This window comes from Patiria miniata, unplaced genomic scaffold (assembly GCF_015706575.1).
Source record: "Patiria miniata isolate m_02_andy unplaced genomic scaffold, ASM1570657v1 HiC_scaffold_10, whole genome shotgun sequence".
Lineage (NCBI taxonomy): Eukaryota > Metazoa > Echinodermata > Asteroidea > Valvatida > Asterinidae > Patiria > Patiria miniata.
Window position 1 is genome coordinate 1,106,229 of NW_024037048.1, and position 15,555 is coordinate 1,121,783.

Here is a 15,555-nt window from a genome sequence, read left to right on the forward strand (position 1 = left end):
TATTCCGTTAGTAAAAACGTCATACATGCGCATCGCCATTGATTACTAGCGCCCATTGGCTACAAACACTTGAGGTGCGTTAACTCCCGGTGCCATTCGTGCAGAATGGCTGGAGGTGACGTCATGCACACTTATGAACCGGATAGTACAATGTACAACGAGTGTGTCGCGGCTCGGTGTGCGGTAGCGGGAACAAGCTTAAGGGGGACAAGCTGACAGCCTTGGTCAAGGCTACCCCCCCCCCCCGGCAGCCTACGCCTATGTGTTGGTGCTAAGTTCAAGGCTGTTGTCATATAAATCTGCTTAAAAGGGTTTGTCTCTCCTGAATTTTTGACTTTCCTTCTCGCCTCCACATTTGCCTGTAGTTGACTAGGGTCCTGTGTAGTGGGTATAACTGCAGGCTGACCTTCATTGGGATCATAAGAATATTAATCCTAACTCTAGCATGATCATGATTTACAAGGAACCTTACATGGGAAACTGCACACACATAATTATTTCTGACTTTGATTATGGAGGTGTGCAAACCCAATGCAAAGACTTGGTTAGTTGTTTTGGGGTACTGTACCAATCAGTCCTGACAGATTTCAACAAAACATGCCGTTTGGGTTATGGGGGTTGAGTTCAGGCTGTTAGGGTTAATTAGTCAGATCTTGTCCTGGATCCTCGATCGTGTATATTGCTCACATCAAACTGATTTGATCCCCTGCTTTGGTGATTCAAATGTCGGCGCACTGACTGTCAATGCCTGAATCGGCGCACCTGTCGCAGCGAACAACCTTCATCTCTCGCTTGACATGCCTCTTCCTTTGAGTCCTGGAAATGACGTCGGACACTTAATGCAAGGTAAGGTAGGGACCCTCTTATCTGCACTGTACCTGTGATAACCCGTTTTGATTAGCAGGGTTGTGTAACCAAACAAAGGTACCGGGCTCCAGTTTGGGGTGGGTACCTCGTCGATCATATGATATGTCTTAACCTCGCACTTTGCTTCAAGCCAACTCAGGCCCTCATGAATTCCTCAGCTCACTCGTGTAGTCCATCTGCCACCCTTTAGTTCCTATAAGTAGTTTATGGGAAGGCGCTACTACTGCCCAACACAAGCATGTTTTGGACTCACTTGTCGACTCCTGTGGCATTGCACACTTTAGAATTTAAAGAACACCCAACCCCAGTCTGGGATCAGGAAACGCGCCTGAACAAGGTATGCAGACACATATACTGAGCGTGTACATGCAGTTTTGTGAAACCACCCCCCCCCCAAAAAAAACAACAACATGCAACTATCAGACATTGGATCCTGTTACAAACCCTTGTGTGTCATAAAAAAATATAGATGGCATACAAATGGTAATATGCCGCAGCATAGCTAAAGGGGGGGGGGGGGGGTACCATGCTTATGGGTTTAACATAAAGTGCCCCTTTTTAACGTTTTCTGTTAATTTGTAATGAAAAACAAAAAGGTTTTCCCGATTGGCTTTTTATTTAAACGTCCCATGGAAATGGAATAGCGCCACTGTCTGACATTGAACATACTTCGGTTTTGCCCCCCCCCCCTATTTTTTTGGATTCCACGGAGGCTGGTGAAAAAAACCTGTCTATCAGCACGGATGAAATTGGGCGACCCTCCACTCAGCCCCCACTCGCCGACCAGCTGCAAGTATATAGGGCCAAAATCGCCAACCATAAATTATAGTGCAGCTCTGCACATTTTGTTGAAATATATGCTCCATTAACTGACCCGACTTGCTGGTAAACAATTTTCAAAAGTCAGCTATAAGTGCAAAGGTCTGCTCAGGATCGACACATTTTGCATGTAAAAAAAAAATGCTCTGAGTTTTGTTTTATTAGGTACGGTACCCAGCTTTCCCATATGTAAGGAATCAAATGAATCGGCTCATCTATAAAGTGTGAAATTGATAACTACAAATGTATGTCATTTTTGCGTTCCCTTGCCTCAGATCTGTGAAAAACAAAAGTATAGCTACTTAGCACACAGTAAAAGGTCTTCATTTGTTTTGGGCCGCAATGCATAATCATTGATGATCGATCTGGTCATTGCCTAATTTGTGGTAATTTTTTCCCCAGAAATCCGCGTATCTCCAAGACGCACTAAAAATAACACTTTTCCTTGTTTATTGTTATAGTGTTATTTCTTCCAAATTTGGGGATAAGGCATTTAAAAAAATGAATTATGCCTTTTATGAATGCGTTATTGCTCTAGTGTGGTCACTGGTGTCAGGTACACTTTACCGTAAATTGTGAATTTCACAAGTTTCTGTGAATATGGTTGTCTATCGGCCTCCGTAGGCGCTAGGCTGACAAATCCGACCGGCTGCGTTCGTACGTGCATGTCATCATGACTCGACTACGTGTACGTGATATGTGCATAACATCAGCGTTGTTCCTGTACTCCGATCTGATCCTCATACTTTTTACTTGTTGTACAGTGTCGTCACAGTGCATGCAGTCCATGCTAACGCTATGCGCGCTTGATCACTGATTATACGCACGTACGTACGTAGAGACTGCTGCGACACCGTTAGCATAATGGCGACCGGGCAAGAGAAGCACAACTTGAAACCTGGTACAATGGTGGCGGTAGAAGTTGAACAAGCGGTTAACAATGTGCTCATGGTTTGCTTCAGAAGTGGGGGAAAGATATATCGCGGAGCTTTGATCGATACTCAGATTGGGTAAGTGCCATTATCATGATTATTGTTGACACTTTTGTAGCTAGGCCTATCTTAGCCCCACTAGTGTGGCCGTCGGTATGCTGCGCTTGGGTTCAGCGCAGCATACCGACGGCCACACTAGTAGTGGGGCTAGGCCTATCTTATTCTTAGCTCTACTGAGTGGAGCGTTGAATTAAGGGTACCCCTCCATACAAACGCTCCACCGATTTGGCATACTTTGGTGACGGCGTCACAGTAGCATACTGCATAGTCACAAACCCACGCGAGGACAAAAAGACCCCCCAAAAAACCGGTAAAGAGAATACAAATGAGAGAGACAGTTACCCTGGATTGATCTACACATTCATGACATTCCATCAGACCCCTTACATTGTTCCCTAACAGCGAAAATTTTGAAGAAAAACAGCAAAATAGTCTGAAAACTTACAGCTCAATGTGTTCGCCGTGAGGCTCAATCCTTGCACCGGTTTGCCGAATGAGGGCGTCTGACGTGACGTCACCGTCGTTGCTCGATCGAAGAAAAACAAGTCGCGCTTTATCAACGACTGTTTCGTGTAATAGGCCTAATACGTGCTCCGATCGGTGCCGTAGAGCTAATGTTAGACATGTTAGAAGCATAGCCATAGGCCTAGGCCTACTCACCCTCTTCAGTCAAAAAAGTGCTGCCTTTTTCAGATGTCTAATTTTCGTGAAATTTCATGTTGAAATTTTGATGCACAAATGTGTGCAAACAAATCTTGGAAATTTCACGAAAAATAGACATCTGAAAAAGGCAGCACTTTCTGATTAGCCTATAATAAAACTAGGGTGAGTATGCTTCTAACATGTCTAAAGCAAAAATAAACTACTAATTAAGCTAGTCCGAGTAACTTGGACCCAACTTATTGCCTTTTTAACATTCGGACATGGTCTGGCAATAGTAAGGGTCTAGTCCGAGTAACTAGGACTCTACAGATCGCTTTTTTTAACATTTGGACATGGTCGAGCGATAGTCATGATAGTAAGAGTCCGAGATCGATGGCCAGCCAAGCGCACGCCCGCATTCACAGTTGGCATATCGTGTGTGCACGCGTACACCGGCGACTGTTTCCTGAACGGCGCAGCCTGCACACATCGCATACATGGCTATGCGATGTGTGCAGGCCAGCGTATGCGTGCACACACGATATGCCAACTGTGAATGCGGGCGTGCGCTTGGCTGGCGCATCGTACGTCATCAGTTTGACCTCATGAATTTGAATCACACAACAACATTCAAGATAGCGGTGACATCTCGACGAGGCTCGATTTCCGAATTATAAATGAAATTTCTCTTTTCTTCCCCAAGGTATGTGAACCTAACCACCACCATTTGTATTTTCACTTCCCACTGAAGCCTACAGGGGCGCATAAGGTAGTTTGAAGACCGTTTTCGGGGGTAAAATCTAAAGATTTTGATTGGGGGTACGAGTGAAAGAGGTAAAAAAAAAATAGTAGTAGCCGCAATAGGGCCATCGATCTCGGACTCTACTATCGCCCGACCATGTCCAAATGTTAAAAAGCGATCTGTAGAGTCCTAGTTACTCGGACTAGTAAGGGTCCAAGCTAATCCTTATATGCCGAGCAACACAATTCTGTCACTGACCCAAAAACCCAACATTGCCCAACAAAAACATCAGATTTCACCCTAAAAACGGCCTCCAAATGGCCTCCAAATTACTAGATACGCCATCTGAGGTACAAGTAGACATCCATGATTAAGATGGTTGTACTGAAGTTTACTTACAATCCGAATGAAAAGTGAAATTTCCCATTCAATTCCGAGAGCTTCCCTCGCGATCATGAACACGTTAAATTTCCGACTCGTGTTAATGTTTGAACGACGCAATGTGGTCTTCATGCCCAGCGTACATTCGATGGTCCCCGTATTCAGAGTGCGATTCCCTTACCAAGCGCGCGATGCATCGATTATGATAATGATTAGACTCACTGGATCACGTTTGTATTAAACACAAGTCATTTCGAACGATAATAGGGAGTCGGGAACTAGGGCAGCTTTTATGGACGGATACCAGTTCAAGCTGGTTCCCAATTCCCTTTTACCGTTCGAAATGCACTTGTGTTTACAAACGTGATCCAGTCTACCATTATCATAATCGATGCGTTGCGCGTGCTTGGTAACGGAATCGTACTCGGGATACGGTAACCATCGAATGTACACTGGGCATGAAGACCACATCGCGTCGTTCAAACATTAATGCGAATCAGAAATTTAACGTGTTCACGATCGCGAGGGGAGCTCTCAGAATTGAACGGGAAATTTCACTTTTCATCCAGATCGTCAGTAACTTCAGTACAACCATCTTAATCATCGATGTCTACTTGTACCTCAGGTGGCATATCCAGTAATTTGTAGGCCATTTTGAGGGTGAAATCTGATGTTTTTGTTGGGCAATGTTGGGTTTTTGGGTCAAAGACAAAATTATGTTGCTCAGCATATACAGATTAGCTTGGACCCTACTATCGCCAGACCATGTCCAAATGTTAAAAAGGGTTAAGTTGGGTCCAAGTTACTCAGACTACGTCCAACTAAGAAAGTATTGTCAATGTTGCAATTTCTAAACATCATGCAAAATACTTGACGAAAATACCTTTGAAACATATGAAAGCACCTACTGGCATTGACTGGCTTCTCCACATGTCAAAGACAAAGTAATGGGGCATCAGTGATACTCACGATTATTTTTTGGGTTGCAAATCCGTGAAATTCAACCACTAAAGGCCCAGACATCATGCAGCGATCATTCAATAACGCTATGGCTATAATCTACCAATGCATTGTCTATGCACGTGCACCATGTACCTTTACTAGCCCAGGTTGGACTCCATTGTGTAGACGCAATAGAGTTCAGGGTATGAATCTCTCCTGCCATAGCGACAAAAATTTTAACACATTTTTTGCATATTTTTACCTGACGGAGGAAGCTTAAATTTCGCTTTGTATTCCTTGTGTCCAGAATTGTGCATGCGCTGGGTTGAGGAAAGGCAAACATGTCCAACCGTGGGCAGCGTGTTTACCGAAAATAAACTGCAATCCCACGCTTTCGTGGAAAAAATTTTCAATGCGAACTCCCTGTGGATTTTTGGTAAACACACCGCCCAAGGACATATTTGCCTTTTCTAAACCCAGCGCATGCACAATTCCGGACACAAGGAATATGTAAGCAAAATTTCAGCTTCCTCCGTCAGGTAAAAATATGAAAAATACGTGTTATAATTTTTTTTGCTATGGTTGTACAATTTATACCCTGGACGTCAGTCATAATACAATGAAGACATCGTCCAACCTGGGCTAACCATGTACATACAAACACGTACGTGAAGCAGGGGCTGGGACACAACCGTGACCTGTGCCCAAAAAACAAAACTCAGCATGTAAATCGGGGGATGCACCTACTACTGTACTCTTGTACCGTGCCTTGTCATGAAACAGTCGTACTCGTAGGTGCATCCCCCAATCTACGTGCGGAGTTTTTTTTTTTTTGGACACAGGTCACGGTCGTGTCCCGGCCCCTGCTTCACGTACGTGTTTGTATGTACATGGTGCACGTGCATAGACAATGCAATGATTTGAGCAAACTTCGCCACACGCATCAACTGATTATTCATTTAAACATTATTCAACCTGCTGCTAGAGGGCGCTCTAACATTTTATGACATTGCCAGTATTTGTTTTCCTAAAATACAGCCTTGCCAGAGACTGACATCATTGAAAGCAAGTTCTTATCTTTTTCCACTCTCAAATTATACGGCACTTTCGGTTTGGACCGGAAGGAAGGGTCACATGATTGGGCACTTGGGAAATAAAATGTAGATCCTGGATTGTTCTTGATCAAAAGCCATGATCAGGTCTCTCACGGTTGATTTTATATTGATTTTCAAAGATTAAAGCCGGAGTCCATCATTTGCAGCTATCCAAAAAGTGACTGGCGTAATTATTGTTGAAAAACATACTTGGTTGAAAGACAGTAAGAAGACTAAGGCCAAAAAAAAGAATAGTTCTGCTTCCGGTTACCCGACCGACCCTATTTTTAGGCTGCGACCCTAAAAATTTTATCGGCAATTAAAAAAAAAAAAAAAGATTGAATAAATAAAAATAAAATTTTGTTGTCTTTTCTGTCTTCACAAAATACCTCTCAACAACCCTTTTGCATAAAAAAATGCTTGTATTTATTTGTTTTCTTACTTACATTCGCTTTTTTTCAAAAGAAACCTCCGTTATTTGTACAAATTCGCTTCGCGATATAGCTACTTCGCAATGCGATGTCACGGCGACTATAATCACATGGCAACGACTGGTTCCCGCTGCGTCGCGCAGGGGCCAATTTCGAAGACATGATGAAAATGCGGTAACCAGTCCATAGCTATGCGACCGATGCAGGCCACTGTCAACTGGTCGGATTCGACATCGTAAAAATGGCAAGAAAACACCGATGGAGAAAGAACATTTTTGCAAGTTAATTTACAGATTTGATCTAGCTTGTCTGTGTATGTATTTTCTGTGTTCAAGAGTTCATTTTGAGATCGCACTACTCGTATTTGGAGTGATACACGCCGCGTGTTTCCCAAAATTTTTGACCTTAAAAACAGGTCTGTCGGCCCATGGTGGGCCGCTCGCCACACACGCACGCATCACACACCTCGGAGTTTTGGCCAGCTCCCCGTGTCTTGACTAGCATTGTGCATATGGTGCGAACGACCTGAATTTTCCATTATTTTCCGAAATTATCGAACGTAAATATATTTACAATAATTAAAGGTAGTTTTTATTCACTCTTTGTTGCCATTTCGTGTATAGCTTTCGTAGTGCAATGGAAATAGTTCAGGCTAAAAACTTCGCATATAATTGAATACCCCATTAAATCTGCATTAAAAAAAATGGCAAAAAAAAAAATTCCCGACCGACTGACCCTATTTTTGAAAGGCATGTAATCGGAAGCAGAACTATTTTTTTTTTGGCCTAAACTCCTTGTGAAATTATTCTCTCTGGCAAGCTGTCATTTTGAAGAAATCAAGAAGGCCTTTCGCGTCTTAAGAAGCACCGTTGGAAATTTCCGTTAGTAGTTCCTTTTTTTTATTCGGCGAAGCGCGCGCAAGTGTTGACACATCGCACACGCGCGCGCAGTTGCTATAATTCATCGGATCAGTTCGCGACATCGACACCTGCAATCGGCTCAGTGAGAATGTGTCTCGGACGCAGAATTCAGGCCCAATTCAAAACATGATTCAGCAACTTTTGATTTGAAATCGAGATCCTAGAATGTTGTTTTTCTCGAAATGAATAGCTGAAGCCGAAACTTCATCAGGTTAGTTGTTCAGGACCCTTCTTTAGATTTAGAGCACTTATGTGCTTCAAACGAACAAAATGCACAAATTACAAATGATGGACTATACCTTTAAACCCAAAAATCTTTAATCGCTTGTAATTTGACACCCGTTGACGTCAGATGCACCACTCGGGATTAGGGTCGATATGTTGAAAGTTACAAGTTCATACCATAAACCATTTAGGAGAAGTCCCGTGGAGAAATAATATTAAAAAAAAGAAACAAAGATTAATCAGAACAATTCTAAACACAGTGGTCGGGTTGTGCCTGCTCACTCAATAAATAAGACATGAAGAATTCATGTAATGACCACTCATGCATTCAGAAGTGGATATTCACATTGATTTTTCAATTCAGCATTACTTTGTTCTGGACCAGCTATCGACATCGAGCAGAGCCAAATGAGTCTGTGACCTCTTCAAGTACACAGGGAAACCCGGCAACTTGCCATTCACGTTACTGCTTATCGTGGAGAAGTAGTCGAATCACCCCTGCTTTTGTTTCAGCCAATAAACATGGGCTGCCGGGTCAATATCGGAAAGTTTCAAGGGACCGCAGGGCGGAGGAAGGGTGGTTCATTAATAAATCTCTTGGTCAATGTAGGTACATCAAACGGCTGTTTTATGGACGCGTTTGGAAAGCTGAAACTCTAACATGTCTAAGCTTAGTTGTCTGTTTTGGAGGATAAAAGTTGGTGAGATTTCCGTGGCGTGATGTTCGTGTCTCCGACGGTCTCTGATGCAGAGAAAATGGGAGTGACATGAATGAGGCTAAATATGTTTCACTATTACTATAGCCCTAACAGTCCTGAATCCTCCAATTTCAATACGATTTTGCACACCCCCTAGGGAGTTAAGGATAAGAAACTAAAGGAGTACAACCCTGTTTGCATTTTCATGTCCAAAATTAAGGTTCCTGTAACCCTTTTCCTCGATTTGTACAACTTGCTGTCCAGTATTACGAATAATTGGTTGGACTTGTGTCGGTCGAAAAGCCTCAACTAAAGCGCAAATGTTATTTTTCTGATGAAGTGTTGCAATTACAGGTACATCAAACTTCAGAGTCTATATTATGTTAATCCTCTGATGCTCGTTCATGCCCCGGGGAAAGTGTCTCGCCCCAGGGATAAGATTTTCAACTGTGGTCCCGAGCAGGGTTGAACAACCCCCCCCCCCAATCTCGGGGGAGGCTCAGGGGGTGGCAAGTGATTTTTTTTTTTTTTTTTCACCCCAGCGTCGTCCCAGGGCCGACCCCGAGATTTTGGTGCGAAAAGGCCTTTATTCAGTAATCACAAGTATCACTATAGGCAATATTCTTTTAGCAATGTCATGTGGTAGCATCTGTGTGTCAGGATAATCAATGTTCAAAAATTATGAAATTTAGAATTGCTGCAATGGGGTGACAGATTTCTCAAGTGTTGTCTCGATTAGGGCGACACACCCTATTGGGGTGACAATTTGGTGTCACCCTATTGTTCAAACAACCATTAGGACAAGGAATTTTAATGTTGCGACCCATCCAGATTGATTCCTCGTCGTCCAATTAGCCTAAATACCGAATTTCATGGAAAAGGATTAGGCAAACTTGGGTTAGATGACAGTTTAGGTTTGCGCACAAGTCTATGGGAGTGTCGCCCTATTATAGCATTAGTAGGAAATATACGTGTAATGGTACCAATAAGGAGACAAGTTATCATAATTTCTTTGCACGATGGGAGACATCGGTCATTAGGGAGACATTTTCATGTCTCCCAGTCACAGCCCCCTTTAGAGGCAAAATTTTGCTGTCATAATTGGATTATATTTGTTGCTCGTGGTCTAATTAGTAAACATACCGAAATTCGTGGAAAAAGGACAAGGGAAAATTGTGTTAGGGCACATTGAAGTTTGAAAAATTGTGTGCACAAGTCTATAGGGATGTCTCCCAAATGTCCAATCCAGGGTAATTATTATTATTATTATTACTACTTTTATTATTATCATACAGTGGCAGTTGTCGTCAAGCATATGACCTATCCATTTCAATTTCCTCCCTTTAATCTTGTCACATGTCCTTTTTGTTTGGTTTTCTTGAGGATATCATTTGACATAACATACCGACGTCTTACTTTAAACCTTTTTCTTTTAACAGAAGATGTCCTCTTGGCATCAGTAGTCCTGTTTCACTCTGCGAGCGTTTGAAGAATAACTTTGATGAAGTATCTCAGTCAGAAAGAGCTACAACAGTAGTTGTTATGCCACAGGAAAATGGGCCTGGGGAAGTTGGCAAGGTTGAACATTCAGCGCTCAGTTACAGACAGTCATATTTTCAAGATATGCCACTTCCCTCTCCAAGACCGCTGCTCATGAATAAAACTGCAAACTTCAAAGAAAAGAAGATGTCTAACACCAGTGTGCGTACTCGACCAATCCGCCTGAGACCAAGACGTCCACTTTGCAGTAAATGCCGATCACAATGTAGCAACAGTGCTGCTGCATCTGGTTCACACACCTCAGGGAAAAAAACAGACAAGCTGCCTTTGATCAGAAAACATAAAAAGGAAGATGCCTCTACTAAATACGTGGGAAACAAAAAGTCAAAAACCTGTAGCGCAGATGTGACTGGGGTACGAAAGACAAGCCCAGTAATTAAGATATCATATGCAAGTCCACAGGGTAAGGGCCATGTGGTAAGGATACCAGCCAAAACGCATTCTGCTACCTACAGAAACAGTACTGAATCCAACCGAACTAGTAAACTGAAGCAAACTGAACAGCTCAAATCACAGAAAATATTGAAGAAGGCTAGAACTCCACCAAAGAGGAAGTCAAGCAAACCAGTCAAACCAGTGCTTAATGGGTTTCTTCATAGCAGTGACACTAAATCATATCACGAGGAGCATAGACGTATTCGTATCATCAAATCGGAAGGTACATACTACAGTACAGCACCTAATCATTGTGGCGATGTAAAGAGTTATTCAAGGAGTCAACTCATGGATCAATCCCAAAGCATGGCATCTTCAGGAAACACGACAGTAGGCAGTCTCCACTGTGTGTCAAGGTGTCAAGGTGTCAGGGAATCCAATGCAAAAAGCACTAACAAACAAGATGATAATATGCTTGGCATAGACAGTGCACATGCATGCAGTACATCAAGGGAATACCACAATCACAGAAAAGACAAATGTGGCCCAGACGATATTGTTGTTGGCTCCAGTGTTGAGGGCATTATGGATGTGTGTATGGAAACTGAAGAAAGCAACATCATCTCTGTTGTACATGCAAAGGACCATGTACCACCCTTAAAAGTGCAGGTACATAAGAAAAATGTGACCAAAAGCCGCTTACAAGATGGCCGGGAAATGTGTATTGGTGACATAGTATGGGGCAAGATTACAGGATTTCCATGGTGGCCAGGTCGTATTGTTGAGATAGTTGTAAGTAGACATGAAGATGGTACCTTGATTAGTCAGTTGGCACAGATTACATGGTTTGCTTCAACAACAATATCACATATGCCTTTGACTGAGTTATACCCATTTCTTCCTTATTTCACTGAGCGCTATAATCGTAAGAAGAAGGGAATTTACAGAGATGCTGTTAGACAGGCCACTGAGGCAGCAACTACTCTGTCTGCAGAAGTTCGTGCACTCAATACAATGTTTGAAACATCAACATTACAGCCATAGCTTCTGAATGTGTGAGAAAGGCCAAATTCCAAAAGGGTAAAAAATGACTTTTACTTTGTAACCTGATAATAATTGTGCTTAAATTGGAGTATTTTCATTTTTAATTTAAGGATTAGGCAGCAAGCAAAGTATTGTTTGCGTGTTCACACGTTGTATCTAACAGTTAAACTCAAGAATGACTAAAGATTATAAGGTTGTGTTTAGCAGTGTTATCTTCAAGCAAACTTGAATCCTTGATCCCGGTTAATCCATGGCAACAACGGTGTGATACTACAATCCCGGCCAAAATGGTTGGGACACGTCACATTAAGCATACCCTCCACCAGTCCCCTGGTCCACACCCTCCCTCTCCACATCCAATCCAGGGTACATACATTCAGACAATCCCGGCTAAAATGGTTGGGACACGTCCACACAATGAACATACCCTCCTCCGGTACCCCGCTCCCTTGGTCAATGTTGTCATCTTGCGCTTGAGCACAGACCACGCAATGAGAGACAACATTGGTTGGGGGCCGGTGGTGGGGGCCCAGCGAGTTTCGGCCGGGACTGTAACATATCGCCCTATTCTAAGATGTGCATGCTATTCCTATGCACGCACATGTAATTGTATAACCATTGAAATGTTTGTACAGCTTGTTCCATTTTTACTGTGCGTCAAGTTTGCTTGAAGATAAACTTGTTATTCCACATGCGCTTGTGGAACACGGAAAAAGAAGTGCACCTGGGTTCCGTATTCCACTCGGCCTTCAGCCTCGTGGCATATTATGGGACACGGATTAACATATGTCCCATATGACAGACATTGCCTCGTGTTCCACTCGTAACGAATACTGGTATTGTAGTCATAAGTCATCAAATCTATTTTGATAAAGGCATTCCTTTGTTATTGTTCATCCTCTGTTACTTCTGACGATACTGGTTAATTGACTTACGATTTACCTGAAAGCACTCTTGCAAGTGACTGATTTACAGCGGTGTGCTTTAAGTCAAAATGGCACATCATGTTTTAGCTCTCAATGACTTATTTGTTTATTCATAGACAATAACTACCCCATGAAGAATGCACTCAAAACAACTTGGCAAGGTTTTGGTTAAATGCCCATTACAGAGAATTTAACCACAGTTTAAGCTTTGAATTTTTTTTTCATATACGCTAATTTTTAGTGAGCAGTAAAAAAATATATAAATGAAAAATTGGAGCGATTAATTTATTCAGGGAACAACATTGTGAAATATACTGTTTTACACACCTACTGTATATCAGCCTTTAAAATGGAATCACTTTGACTACATACATGCAGTGGCGTCACCAGACTTTTCAGTCTGGGGGGGCACAGGGGGGGCACCAGCATTTGATGGGGGGCACTTAGGTGGATACGGATCGCCGTCCTGGGGGAGGGGTCTAAGGGGAGGGGGTGCCCCCTCCCCTTTGGAAAATTTTCACACACGGAGGATGGGCTAGATGCAAAATGGTGCCACATTTGATCAAGGGCGGATCCAGAAAACAATTTTTTGGGGGGCCAAAAAAAATTTTGGTCCCCCAAAAAAGTGGTTTAAAAAAATTACGGCGTGGGGTTGGGGGCCCGCTTAAGGGCCCCGAAAAATTTTTGGATTCTAGATGCTCTGTGGTGCGATCTGAGGCAATTTCTGACCACTTTAACCAATATTTTTTTTGAGGAAAAGATGGTGGTGTACTCATTGCCTGCCTTTATTGCGATGTCACATAAAAAAAAAAAATTGGTTTCGTTTTAGGGGGGGGGGCCATGGCCCCCTTTGGCCCCCCCCCCCCCTGGATCCGCCCTTGCATTTGATGCTAAATTCGATCTGAAGATATCTCCAGAAATTGCTATTTAACCAACTCAGATGATGGGAGTTGAATATAACAAAATATATATATATTTTTTTACCAACCCAAATCTCAGATGGGGGGGCACTCGGGGGGGCACTAGGTTTTCCAGGGGGGCACGTGCCCCCCCTGGCCCCCCCCTTGGCGACGCCACTGCATACATGTATACTAAAGTGAAGAACCTTCAGATAATAACTAAGTGTCAATATGAATCACCCTTTTTACACCCTGTAAATTGTATGTTTAATTTGAATGGTGCAGGATTCATGTTTAAAATCCTGGTTGATTACGTAGTGAAAGGATTCACACAACAAGGTTCTGCAATAATTATACAGTGGAACGTTGCTATAATCGATAATGAACATCGTGGGATCAACAGAAATTGTTCGTTATAGCAATTGTTCGGTATAGCGCTTTTTACACACGTATACTAGTGGTGCCCTCTTTTGACCATTGTGCAGAGTTGCCAAAAGTGACCATTAATCTTTTCAATTCCGTAAGCAGAACTTCACCAAGTACGCCCTCGTAGATACTGAAAGATTACTTTGAACATGGTGTCTATTGATTCATGTAATTACATTGTACACAGGTTTTGAGCTTACTACCTACAGGTAAATCAATGGGTGAATTTGTCCTTTCTATAACTATTTGTCACTCTTCAATTGACATTTCCGTCAATAATGTTCGGTATTGTTTTGTACACAAAAATTGTGAGCCAAGGCTGATGTTTTATAAAGCCGAATGTTTGGAATAGCGGTGTTTAGTATAGTAACGTTCCACTGTACAATGTTCATGCATCTACAGTCATCAGATATGGTAGCATTTAGTACTTTACAACTTGTTAGCTTATGAACACGTGGAGAAAAAGTTGATCTCATAAAGTGCAGCAAAATTGAACCATCTGCCAGCTTTGACTATAGCCTTGAGTACAAGGCTGTAGCCGGCCAGAGCCTACCCTTTCGCGAACCAGACCTGCCCCATGTACATGCACACAGCAAAAACTGTGGACCGTCGCACGCACAAAACCCACAGTATTGTTGTAATACACGCAATGCCACCATGTGAGAGTCCAGCCCCATGCTTCGAAGGAGCACAGCCTTGATTGTTCTGTAGCTTCTGGGTTTTGAAGTTATGTTAATTGGAAGGAGCTGCTTACAGTCGAAAGGATCTGATTGGCCCTTGATTGGACGCGCCACGCTGTTTACAACATGTCGTGTGTCGCTTCACAGACGCGCAGGTGTTGGGTTACCAAAACAGCATTCGGTGGTCTGTGGCGTGATTGGCCATTGACAAACTTGCATTATCCTCTCACCCCCTCCTCCTATTTGCCTGGAATTTGTGGTGCAAAGTAAAGAAAAACATATAAGCTGGAAGTAGCAGATTAATCACAGTTGTGAATTGATGTAGGCATTGGCAGCGGGCAAATACAATTTGTGGGCTTCGGGTGTGTTCGATTGGATCAGGGTTTCGCCATGTGGAGCCCGGTAGGCTATGGTGGGCTTCTCGGCCTATCCTGGGCCGGCCTGCCGGCTATGGCACATCACAGCCTTGTATTTAAGGCTAGTTTGACAAGTAAAGAGGAACTTCATCTTAAAGAGCTGATGTAGCTTTCAGGAAATGGGCGGGTTGATATAAGGGGGAGGGGGGTTGAAGTCTAAATCGTGCGAAGTACAATTTTGAAATCTATGAAATCTACAATGATTTTTCCTGCAATAGACCATTTAATAATAGATTTAGGAACTCTGCATTTCACTTATTATTTTTGGCCTAATTTACTAGTTTCATCACATAAGTCTGCTGCTAGAGGGGCTGGGGGTGTTAACCACCCCAACCCCTCTTGATCCGCTACTAAGTTATCAAACATTCATGTGCTACATATACATGTACTGCTTTTCACAATACCTTAAGGTTAACTCACAAACTTGAGTTCGGACACAAGACAATTGATTCTGGACACGAGTGCAAATGAAAAAC

General features: G+C 42.8%; 1 protein-coding gene across 2 annotated transcripts; it reads left to right on the forward strand.

The window, feature by feature from the left end:
- The first annotated feature begins 2,340 nt into the window (after positions 1 to 2,340).
- On the forward strand, positions 2,341 to 12,480 carry LOC119734801 (PWWP domain-containing protein 2A-like). Of its 2 annotated transcripts, none has more exons than XM_038208376.1 (2): positions 2,341 to 2,696; positions 10,196 to 12,480. In XM_038208376.1, the coding sequence occupies exons 1-2, from the start codon at positions 2,551 to 2,553 to the stop codon at positions 11,730 to 11,732; spliced, it is 1,683 nt and encodes a 560-aa protein (XP_038064304.1). In that variant the 5' UTR covers positions 2,341 to 2,550; the 3' UTR covers positions 11,733 to 12,480. The 2 variants fall into 2 exon arrangements, with proteins under 2 accessions (XP_038064304.1, XP_038064296.1); XM_038208368.1 differs by having other exon boundaries at positions 2,344 to 2,696; positions 10,193 to 12,480.
- Positions 12,481 to 15,555: the final 3,075 nt, after the last annotated feature.

Coding starts and splice junctions, on each gene's coding strand:
- LOC119734801 (XM_038208368.1), top strand. CDS start 2,551: ATGGCGACCGGGCAAGAGAAGCACAACTTGAAACCTGGTACAATGGTG. Junction 2,697..10,192: donor TTGATCGATACTCAGATTGG/GTAAGTGCCATT, acceptor TTCTTTTAACAG/AAGATGTCCTCTTGGCATCA.